Source organism: Saccopteryx leptura, chromosome 2, assembly GCF_036850995.1.
Source record: "Saccopteryx leptura isolate mSacLep1 chromosome 2, mSacLep1_pri_phased_curated, whole genome shotgun sequence".
NCBI classification, from domain to species: domain Eukaryota; kingdom Metazoa; phylum Chordata; class Mammalia; order Chiroptera; family Emballonuridae; genus Saccopteryx; species Saccopteryx leptura.
In genome coordinates this window covers 368,516,388-368,527,810 of record NC_089504.1, presented here as the reverse complement: position 1 = coordinate 368,527,810, position 11,423 = coordinate 368,516,388, and the positions used below count along the sequence as shown (strand labels likewise).

General features: G+C 42.3%; 2 protein-coding genes across 2 annotated transcripts; one reads left to right on the top strand and one right to left on the bottom strand.

The window, feature by feature from the left end:
• Window positions 1-562: 562 nt before the first annotated feature.
• On the top strand, window positions 563-2,894 carry PATE2 (prostate and testis expressed 2). The gene is made up of 3 exons (XM_066367963.1): window positions 563-614; window positions 1,940-2,068; window positions 2,758-2,894. Exons 1-3 carry the CDS (start codon window positions 563-565, stop codon window positions 2,892-2,894), a joined length of 318 nt encoding a protein of 105 aa, XP_066224060.1.
• Window positions 2,895-8,570: 5,676 nt separating this feature from the next.
• LOC136393820 (prostate and testis expressed protein 3-like) lies at window positions 8,571-10,965 on the bottom strand. Its single transcript, XM_066366475.1, has 3 exons — window positions 10,917-10,965; window positions 9,217-9,339; window positions 8,571-8,695 (listed from the first exon to the last, which is right to left on the bottom strand). Exons 1-3 carry the CDS (start codon window positions 10,963-10,965, stop codon window positions 8,571-8,573), a joined length of 297 nt encoding a protein of 98 aa, XP_066222572.1.
• Window positions 10,966-11,423: the final 458 nt, after the last annotated feature.

The following is an 11,423-nucleotide window of genomic DNA, read 5'->3' as shown; positions in this document are numbered from 1 at the left end:
GTAAATCAAGATACATATAGAATATTCTACATCTTAGCCCTTACCAACAACTGTGCTTGGTGTACTTGTGGTCTCCAAGCTAGGCTCTACTGTCTGTGAGACCACTGATTTATGCCCTGGTTTGTTTCTCTTCTCTTCCTGTGATAATGGCATTTGGTATGTGTTTTGTAATTCTTGAATTACAAAACCAACCACCTGAATGCAAACTAGACAACTGTTACCTCTGGTCACCTGTTTCCTAAAACTTCCCTTCCCTACACCACAGAAGGGGCGCTCCAGTGCGTCTCCCACTTTCAGACTTCACCTGGAATCCTGAGCTTATTTTCCGGTGCCTCAATGTAGGCGAGACAAAGGAAAATCTGAGATTTTAAAGAGAGTGATGAAGTTAGTGAAAAGAGCTGAAAGAAGACTCCAATTGTTGGTTTGGTTCTGGGAACATTGAGGTACTGTGTGTCCCTGAAATTTCATGCTTGTGTAATGTAAATAAATAGCCCAGGGACAGACCACTGAAAGAAATCAACCAGCACCTGTCTCAGGAAACTGCACATGACACAGCCCCAGGATGTTCGTTCTGTTTCTTCTGCACATGGTCTCCCTGGTCTGCATAAGCCACGGTAAGTCCTGCACACAGAGGGGGCTGGTTTTTGGATAAGCGATGGGTAGATTCTGGGGTTCACTTTCCAAAATTGGTTTTGGGGCTTTGGAAAATACATGTGAGATTATGACAAGGAAGATTTTTCTTCTTTTCACAGTTGGACTTACGGAGTATCTGAATGGTATATTCATGCCTAATTTAAAGTCCTTGGAAAACAGGTCATTTGTGACACATTTAGAGGTAGACCTCCCCTCCATCTTCAGAGAGGGCTGTAATACTTTCTTACTATAGAATTCTAGGAGTTTTATCTTCTCCCAGACAAATTTAGTCTATTTATTTTTTTATTTTTTATTTTTTTGTATTTTTCTGAAGCTGGAAACGGGGAGAGACAGTCAGACAGACTCCCGTATGTGACCGACTGGGATCCACCCGGCATGCCCACCAGGGGCGACGCTCTGCCCACCAGGGGATGATGCTCTGCTGCGACCAGAGCCACTCTAGCGCCTGCGGCAGAGGCCAAGGAGCCATCCCCAGCGCCCGGGCCATCCTTGCTCCAATGGAGCCTTGGCTGCGGGAGGGGAAGAGAGAGACAGAGAGGAAGGAAGGCGGGGGGGTGGAGAAGCAAATGGCCGCTTGTCCTATGTGCCCTGGCCGGGAATCGTACCCGGGTCCCCCGCATGCCAGGCCGACGCTCTACCGCTGAGCCAACCGGCCAGGGCCTAGTCTATTTCTTATAGTAAGGAGGCTACAATGCTCTTTCTTACTCCTTTCTCCTCAATACTGGACAAAAATCATCTAGATTTTGGCTAGACAAAGACCTAATACTCGGGGGTCAGTAGATAAATTTTCCAGGGACTCTGACCTTTAGAAATCATATACAATATTTGATTTATGTCTGTATGTGTTATCTTTCACAAGATTATCAAAGGGTTCAATGGCCTGAGTAAAATTAGGAGCCGCTAAGCAAGAGCATATTTCTGGAGAAACTTTTCTAGAGTACATTTACTTTTAAGTGAGAGAAGCGGAGATAGAGACAGACTCCCTCATGCACCTGACCAGGTTCCACCCAGCAACCCCTGTCTGGGGCCGATGCTCGGACCAACCCAGCTATCCCCAAAACCTGTGTCTGACAGTGGAACCAATTGACCCACTGGCTGTGAGAGGGAAAAAGAGAGAGAGAAAGGGGAGAGGGAGGGGATGAGAAGCAGATGGTCGCTTCTCATGTGTGCCCTGACTGCAGATTGAACCTGGGACATCGCACGACGGGCTGATGCTTTATCCAATTAGCCAACTGGTCAGGGCCGAGAATACATTCTTAAAGCATCTCTTTCTGTTGTCTAGCAGGGCCTTCCCTAATATGTTATAAATGTAAAAATTATTATCTTGGGTTATGCTATGACGGCATGAGCTCCTGCAACCTGAAGAAACAAGAGTCCTGTGCTGTCGAGAACATTTACATAATCACACCAAAAGGTAGTGTGGGATACAAAGTGACAGAAATATCTACCTCCTTTCCTTAGAGCAGGGGTCCTGAAACTACGGCCCGCGGGCCACATGCGGCCCCCTGAGTCCATTTATCCGGCCCCCGCCGCACTTCCGGAAGGGGCACCTCTTTCATAGGTGGTCAGTGAGAGGAGCATAGTTCCCATTGAAATACTGGTCAGTTTGTTGATTTAAATTTACTTGTTCTTTATTTTAAATATTGTATTTGCTCCCATTTTGTTTTTTTACTTTAAAATAAGATTTGTGCAGTGTGCATAGGGATTTGTTCATAGTTTTTTTTATAGTCCGGCCCTCCAACGGTCTGAGGGACAGTGAACTGGCCCCCTGTATAAAAAGTTTGGGGACCCCTGCCTTAGAGACAACACTGTTTGCACTCACAGTGTGTTAGTGAGTGGGATGGCTAAGGATGAGGTGGTTCCCTAAAGGGAATGGCAAAGAGGCACTTTTTCGTAAAGCAATATTGAGTGAAGAAAAGGCTAATGTGCCTTATTGGTTGGGGAATGAAATCTGTTCTTTGGGTCAGTAATTAGTAGACTCAGCTTTATGGGTAATTTGGGTCTAGGGAAAAATTAGTGAAGCTCTGAAGAGATATGATTCCTAGGAATGTGGTAAGAGGAAACAGTCATTGAAGCTGTATTCCCTCTCTTTCACCTCCGCAGGGCGGAGTATGTACTATTATTCAAAACTGTCATGTATGACCAACTGTGAGGACATTAATTTCTTGAGTTTTGAGAAGAGGACAGAACTCATCTGTTGCAAACATAGTGACTATTGCAACCTCCCTGAGAGAAGTTAGTTCTGCATCTCTCCTGGACTTGGGGCCATTCTTCAACTCATCATGCCCTTTATTCTCCCCACCTGAAACCTCTATTTTGCTCTAGTCTTCTAACAAGGGTAGAGAGTGTAAGAGTAGCAGTCATGAGAAGAAAGCGTGGGGGGCAGCTGTGTGTCACTGACTAGGGAACATTATACTGAACTTTTGCAAATCTCCATTGCTCACTTCAGGCAGGGGGTTTTGGTATCCTTATGATGGTGATGCCATGAAGAGGGTTGAGTTTAAAACTTTTTAATTATTATCTTCTATATGGAAATGCAATGGCTTGGGTCAAAATAATTCAGATCTAGTACTGAGAATTCTGTGACCATACTTTACCCTTAATCATCTATAACTAGTCCTCTGGGTTGGGATTCTTTGGATTAGCCTGGACACCTCCTGGCACTCTCCATGCCCATGGGATATGGAGATAGAAGAGGACTAACTCCAGCTTCCCAATTTGCTGGCAACATGAGCCACACCTTTCTCTGGTAGAGCTCTTTGGTAGTGGAGGGAGCTGGGGGCAGGATCCAAGCTAGCAAACCTGGGCTGGGACAGGTACGAAGGATCAAGGAAAACTCAAGGAAAACTTTAAGGGCATCTCAGATTGTGGAAGCTAAGATTTAAGAAACAATTTGGTGTGGGTGGCATTATGATGGTCCTGGCTAGCCAGGTAGCCACGTAGCACATGACTGAATTAGGAATTGAACTGGGAATGGGGACATTATGCAAGGATGACCAGTCCGTTTCTTCTCATAAGAATGAAGGGAAAATACATTAATAGGAAAGCAGGGTGCATGGTAGTTGAAGATTATAGAATGTATAGAGATGCCATGAGATAGTGTTCAAGTTCCAGTGTCCTTCCTATATAAGATGAAGTAATGAGTAAAGGGGAAATATGCCACAGCAGAAGGTAATAGTGGTGGGAAGAGCAACAGTCAGACACTGAATGAAACCAGTAGGCAGAGAGAGAACCCAAGTAGCATTGGTGATGGAACTGCACACCTGTGACCGAGACGGTGAAGCTTCCTGGATACAGAATAACCTGGCATTTTTCTGCTTGTGAGGCCATCTGCAGTTTCTGGTCCTGGATTTCCATGAGCTTTTACTCCCTTATTGTGCCACATAAAATTCTTACAATAAACCAGTCAACCCTCTATTGAGTAGTTTGAGTACTCTCTGCCTTTTAGTCTGTGTCTGAGAATACAATACTTTCAAAGGACTTCTCAGTTGGGATTTTTAAAGAGCCAGGATGATTTCACATATAGGTGGGATATAAAACTGAGACTCATAAACATCAATAAAAGTGAAATGGTTACCTGGGGGAGAGGGTGGGGAAGAGAAGATGGAAAATGATTTGACTTTGGGTGGTGGGCACACAAAACAGCAGCTTAAAGACTATAGATATGTTCACCAAAACACTATGTACTTTGTGAATCAATGTCATCCCATGAAATTTAATTTCAAATTAAAAATTTTAAAAAGATAGTTATGAAGACAATTTTTCAAAATAGACAAGAAGATTGAATCTGAGTTAGGAAAGCAACATATTTTTATTCCTAATTGTATATGGGCTCTCTAACCTGTTGAATTATGGGGATGAAACATGTCAGTCTAGAAAAAAAAATAAGGAAAAGATAGAGAATTGATTGTCTTGAGTTTCAAGATAGAATTTAAATATATCTGTGAATCAATGCTGAGACAGATTGGCTTTGTTGAACAAAGAGAGGTTTCAAATTATAAAATCTCGATGTTTCAATAGCAAATATTAGTATTCTCATCAGATCACTGAATTTTACTTTACATGGTAGATGATTTTGATTTGGTTTTTGTGCCCTGCCCAAATCCTCCCAGCTACACTATTGGTTGATAACAACTCACAGCTATTTACTTCTCTGTAGATTTGCCCTCTGCCAAATGGGAGCTGCCTTGCTCAGAGGCTAAACTCCCCATGTTAGCATAGACCACAGCCAGCAAATGGCTGACTCCTTGCTGCAATGGGGACTTAACTCTGTGGTATGTTTGTGTTCCGGAACTTTCCCATGGGCTTCAGCTAATGCCAGTCTCCAGCTGAAAACATGTTCTTGTTAGCATTCCCCCCCCTCCCCCGACCTCTTTTGATCCTTTTATTGTGTCTCTAAATCTTAAACTGAGAAGATCAAGTCTTTCCACCACCACTTGGCATGGAGCTCTAAAACAAGATAAACTTAGGTTAGAAAGTGAACTTATATTTTGGCATCTCTGAGTGGTAGTGTGTTTTGTGTGTACACACTCCTCATGAATGAGAAGTATCTTTCTTATTAGGTTGCTTTACAGCATAGATTAAATTGCTGTAATCTTGGGGAGTATTTTCTTTTGGTTTACCTCATTTTGGGACGTTCTTCTCAGTTTCATTGTCCAACTTGAACAAATGAACATAATAAAACCCAGGTGAAAATTTCTTTACCCACATGATAGCATACCAATAAGCACTACTCCAATATGCATATGCTCTTTTTTCATAAATCTGCACATTAAACCAAAATAAATGTCATGTGTATTAAAGATTTAAATGTAATAAACAAGAATACCTTAACTTTTAGTATTGTTGTGACTATTATTGTTTGACCTCTTAGTGTGTGTGAGGCGTGTTTTAAGTACTTTTCATGTATGATCTCATTTGACTTTCACAACTTCCCAAGAAGACAATTTAACAGGTGAAAATCCCAAAGAGCAGATTGATTGCACAGATGCTAATTGGGCAACTTGACAAGTATCACACAGTTTTCCAGTTGTTATTGCTGCATAAGAAAATTATTATGTTCACTAATACTGTGGTTCAGGAATTCAGAAAGTAGATAGTGAGGATGGCTTGTCTTGGCTTTATGACATCTAGGACCTCAAATGGGAAGACTCAAGTGGGAAGTGATTTGAATGCTGAAGACTAGAATCCTTTGGAGGCGTCTTCACTTACATGTTATTTAAAAAAAATAATAAGTAAGAGACAGGGAGGCAGAGAGACAGATTCCAGCATGCACCCTTACCAGGATCCACTCAGAAACCCTCTAAAGGACAGTGTTCTGTTCATCTGAACCACTGTTCTGCTGCTCATCAACTGAGCTATTTCAGAGCCTGAGGCAAGTCCATGGAGTCATCTTTAGCACCCAGGGCCAACTTGCTCGAACAATTCAAGCCATGGCTGTGGAACAGGAAAAGAGAGAGAGAGAGAAAGAGAGAAAGAGAGAGGGAGAGAGAAGGGGAGGGTGAGTGTTGGAGAGGCAGATGGTCATTTGTCCTGTGTGCCACATTCTGGGCCAATGCTCTACCGCTGAGCCAGCTGGCCAGGGCTACATGTCTTTACAGTTGATGCTGAACTAGATAAATAGCAGATAATAATATTATTATTCATGTACAATACATAGCAAGTATAATGAAGGAAGAATAGTCACTAATACAAACCCTTGAACTACCAAAGTTTGCCTTTGAATCCATTTATCATTCTATATGCATGTATACATTCTATATGTATGTATACATATAGGTGGGTTATGAAACAGAGACTCATTCCTGGCCCACAGGATCAATGGATAGAGTCTTGGCCTAGTGTGTGTCATCCTGGGTTTGATGTACAGGCAGAGCATACATGAGAAGTGACCATCCATCTGCTTTTCTTCCCCTCCCTCTCCCCATTTTCTCTCCCTTCTCCTCTCGCAGCCAGTGGCTAGATTGCTTTGAGCAGTGATCCTAGACACTGAGGATAGCTCAGCTGATTCCCCTCCTTTCTCTTAAAAAAAAAAGGAAAGAAAGAAAGAAAGAAAAACGAGACTCATGGACATGGATAGAAGTAAAGTGGTTACCAGGGGTAGGGGCAGGGAGGGGAAGGGGTATAAAATGGGACAAATATACTGCTCACAAAAATTAGGAGGTATTTCAAAATGGATATGAAGCAATGAAATATCCCCTAAGTTTTGAGAGCAGTGTTGTACTTCACATAGGTGGGATATAAAACTGACACTCATGGACACAGATAAAAGTAAAGCAGTATGGGGGGGCCGGGAGAAGGGGAGTAAAGAGGAACAAATATATGGTGTTGCAAAGTGATTGGACTTTGGGAGTGGGGCACACAACACAACAGTTCAAATGCTATGGAGATGTTCACCTGAAAGCCATTTACACTTATTGATCAGTGTCACCCCATTCAATTTAGTTTCTAAATAAGAAAAAATCACATCAAACTGTATATTTAAAATATGTGGTTTTATTATATGTGATTTATACTTCAATTAAGAAGGTAAAGTAATTATATTTCAACTCAATAAATAATGGATCTAGTTAATGGTAATCAATGAAGGCTAGAACTGTTAGATATAAGATTGAAGGGAAAATTTATATTGTATAACTGAATCTGAAAACAAACTTATGCAATCATTCTTGACATCATTAAAAGTAGGAAGGCATGTGCCTTTAGATATTTTCAAAGCTTAGATTACCCTTTCTAAATTTCCAGGCTTCTTTTTATCAAACGTTGGTATAAAGATAGTATTGATTATGAATTTTGAAGTAAGATTAACTAATGAATTTTGAAAGAATCCCATCACATTTTTTTTTTGGTTAAGATATTTAAATACCAGAAGGTCCCATAATAACAAAGTTCCTTCCCACTTTGAGTAAAACACATGGTATATTGGCACTTGGAGTGAATACTTTTTGCCAGGTAGAAACTCGAGGTTACCATTCTCAGTACACTGAACAAAACAGGCATGCAGCCAGAAAAAGCATGAGGGCATATTTATTCTTGCAAACTAAAAAGATGGCAACAGAGGTAAGTAAGACACGGTTTCTATTCTTGCTTTGATCTATAATGTACTGGAGCAAATGAGACAAACAGAAACGATTTATTAGGAGAGAGTGTCAGGAAAAGTGTCCATAAAGTGACTTGGTGTTCAGAAGAGGGGGAATCTGTACAGCAATGGTGTGGGTGCTGGGGAGGTGAGAGTGGAGTGGATGACAAAGGAAAGTGGGATAAAGAAAGATTAGCAGAGGAAGGGGAGGAAAAGAGAATAGTGAGGTTTCTGGAGTGTACATCTGGACAGGCCTAGAAGTGGCTGTGTGTAAGCTATGAATTTTATGGAGGCAGGGAACCCCTTTCTGCTGTTTCTAACACCGTGTATGGATATACTTTGTAAATGAGAATCACGACTGAATCTGAAGTGGACACTGTCCACTGGGGAAAATAAATTTGTGTCCATAAAGAAAAATCTTGACTGTCCACCATCCAATTTGTTGCATTTCTGCTTAATTATAGTAACGATAAATGGAACTTCTACATAAAAATAAATATTTGTATTTAGTTGAGGGAGTTCTGGTTTACCCTGACCATCTAAACTTATCACAAGGATCTAGAATGGTCTTGTTTTAAATGTTACTGTACAGGGCCTCTCGTGGCAAGGTTCATGGAGTGTGGCCATGCCAATTCCTGTAACGGGAGAAACCTTTTGTTGAGAATCGTTATCTTCTGACAGACAGGAAGCAAGCTGGAGGCACCAGGAAGGATGGCATGAATGAACAAGAGAGCTGGTTACTTCCAGGAGAACCAGGCAGGAAACAAGGGCAGGTGTTGTGTGAAGAGGAAGAAACATCAATAACATTCTACAGTAAGACCTCAGGATGGTAAATATCTTAGAGTTTGAAGTTACAATAATCGTCGTCGCAGCATTTATTCACGTAAGTCCGATTGTTCATATCAAATGTCAAGTCTCTGCAGCCTCTTTGACATCCCATATATGATAACTGGAGATTAGAATCTGTAAGAGGAAAGAACCATAGGAAATAAGCCAGTGATCTAAGTTCTCTAAAGACAAGTCAAACCTGTCACTAGCCATCTAGCCAGGCAGTGGGAATGTAGTTAGGCTCCAGGGGAGGTTTAGGGTGGCTGCCCAGTTGTGCTTTCACGCTGCAGGGAGGAGGTGGACAAACCAGCGGCCCTCGCAGGGCTTTTCTGTCCTGGTCCCTGACAGTCCTCGGCTCTTTGTGGAGCTGCTTCATTCCTTCTCCCACGAGAGCATTAGCAATTAGTGCTTCCGTGTCTTCAGAGTTGGAGTCAGTTGAATCCGTTTTATTGGAAATACAGAATGCCCACCATCCTCCAGTCTCATTTTCCCAAACCCTCCTCTGTCTGCACGCACCGGACCCGAGCTAGGCGCGATCTGCTCTTTGGTTCCCCTCCTACAGTGGCTGTATTCTGACATATAAAATTGCTGAAGTACTCTCCTAAGAATTTTCTAGGAATCTCACAGCATCCCCCCACCCTGGCCCTTCAACTTACTCTTGTAGATCTTTAAAAACATGCATATCTCCCCATCCTGAGCATCACAAACGCCAGCACCTCTTCTACACTGGTCTCTCGGCAGGAGAAGGTAGCACTTAAAGCACCTTAGTGGTGTCACTGCTGAAGAATACAGAGCTAGTGTGAGGCCAGAGGAACCATTGACCAAGAAAGAGCTGGACATCTGTAGGTCTGGGGAAGAGGCAGGTGACATGGGGTGGGGAGTGGATGAGGAGCTGGTGGTGGAGAGTCAGGTATTAAGCAGTTGGAGCTCTCACCAACTCCACATCCCAGAGAAATGCTGTTAGGAGAATAAAAGGATTCTGGCCCCAACTTAAGCTGTATAACCTGGGTAACTGAGCAAAGATGTAGCCTTCATGGCATTAGTTTATCCAGCTTAACAGTGGTTTTTTAATGCTGGCCTGGCCATTTGGCAGCACTGTAGACAGAAGGGAATGTGATAATAAGGGTGAATGCTTTTTTGTTTACACAGGTAGTTTACTATAATGGAATTTCTGACATTTGGTGCTTGGATATTTTTGGGTGACATACTCTGTTATTTTGAAATTTGGACAGAATCTTTGTGAAGGCCGTATGCATTATAGCATAGTCATTGACATTTTACCTCACACTGTGGGGTGAGCTAACCAAAACAGAGGTTTAATTCTAGTAAAAACCTTTTTCTCATGCACCTACATGAGACAAAAAGGTAGTTTTTTTATTTTAATTTTTTTATTAAGTGCAGGACAAGGTAGGTAGAGAGAAAGATTCCTGCTTGTGCCGCAACCAAGATCCACCTGGAAAGCCCCCTATGGGGTGATGCTTTGCCCATTTGGGGTCGTTGCTTCGCTGCTCACCAACTGAGCTATTTTAGTGCATGAGAGGAGGCCATGGAACCATTCTCAGCGCCCGGAGCCATCTTGCTTGAACCAATCAAGCCATGGCTGCAAGAGAGGAAGTGGGGTGAGGGAGGGAGGGGTGGAGAAGGAGATGGTCTCTTCTCCCGTGTGCCTTGACCGGGAATCAAACCAGCACATCACACACCCAGCCAATGCTCTACCACTGAGCCAACCAACCAGGGCCAGAATGTAGCACTTCTTGAGCATCTTATTTGGGCCATGTTCTCTCAATTTGCATCTAACTTAATTCTTATAAAAGCTTTTTAAGTAGGTATTTCCCCATTTCTCAGATGAGTAACCAAAAATGCAGAGAATTTAAGACAGTCCCTAGACCCTATTTCGTGTCTAATTGATTCCAGAGCACCCAGCATTCACTCTCCTACAATCACTTGTTTCAATATAAAGTGCCTGATAAGGGTGTCAAAGGCCATTGTCCAGCACTAAAATAAACTACAAAATTACTTATTCTAGAGTGACAAGACCCTTGAGAAATGGATACAGACTTATAAATGGAAAGGATGTCCCAAGGAAAATTCTGTTAAGATTTTGGATTATGGGGAACGCTAGGGAAGGAGTGGGGAGGCTGTGTGAAGACGCTTGACCCCCTGATGGGGAATGGCAAAATGTTGAAAGGTCAGAAAGTTGGCCAGGAGGCAAAGGGAGAATTTTGAAGCTTAGCTTTCTCTCCCTTAAAGATATAGTCAAGGCTCAGCTCTGCATGAATATCTATTACACAGGTGGAGCTTCCTGGGGCTCCCTAAATCCCATCTCTGGAGCCAAGTCCTCAGGTCTGTGACTCACCCTTAATGCAGCAGAAGAGGGAGAAGACCAACAAAAAGTGTTTGTCCATCCTGACTCAGAGGTCTCTTGTACTAGAAAAAAGAAGCCAGGGACAGCAAGCCTGGGTCTTAGCCTGCAGGGAGGAAACCTTCATCACAGGGCAGGGATTGCTCATTTGTAAGGGAACCAATCACAGAAGGTTGCCACTGGGAGCTCAAGTTAATTGTTCTCCACTCCACTGCAGAGAATGATAACGAATAAATGCTGGCATTTACCTTAAGCTAACTTTGTCTTTTAGTAAATCATCATAGCAATTATTATTTGTATTACGGGTATGATAATTCTTGTTTCAATTTCCCACAGAAGAAAACTAGGTCTTGGTGAGGTTTAGTATCTTACCCAAGATCACATATCTAGTGAATGATAGTTCCAATACTCAGAACAAGACTTTCTAATTCTAGAGGCTGTATTTTTAACCACGTTGATTCCAGGCATCTTAGAGATTTATTTATACAGTTGACAAATATT

Excerpts from the sequence above, each read along its gene's own strand:
- LOC136393820 (XM_066366475.1), bottom strand. The coding sequence starts at position 10,965 with ATGGACAAACACTTTTTGTTGGTCTTCTCCCTCTTCTGCTGCATTAAG. Across the intron at positions 9,340-10,916 it reads CCTCTTCTGCTGCATTAAGG|CAGTGACACCACTAAGGTGC; the intron begins GTGAGTCACAGA and ends TGTATTCTTCAG. Across the intron at positions 8,696-9,216 it reads GTTTTTAAAGATCTACAAGA|ATTCTAATCTCCAGTTATCA; the intron begins GTAAGTTGAAGG and ends TTCCTCTTACAG.
- PATE2 (XM_066367963.1), top strand. The coding sequence starts at position 563 with ATGTTCGTTCTGTTTCTTCTGCACATGGTCTCCCTGGTCTGCATAAGC. Across the intron at positions 615-1,939 it reads CCTGGTCTGCATAAGCCACG|GGCCTTCCCTAATATGTTAT; the intron begins GTAAGTCCTGCA and ends GTTGTCTAGCAG. Across the intron at positions 2,069-2,757 it reads TTACATAATCACACCAAAAG|GGCGGAGTATGTACTATTAT; the intron begins GTAGTGTGGGAT and ends TCACCTCCGCAG.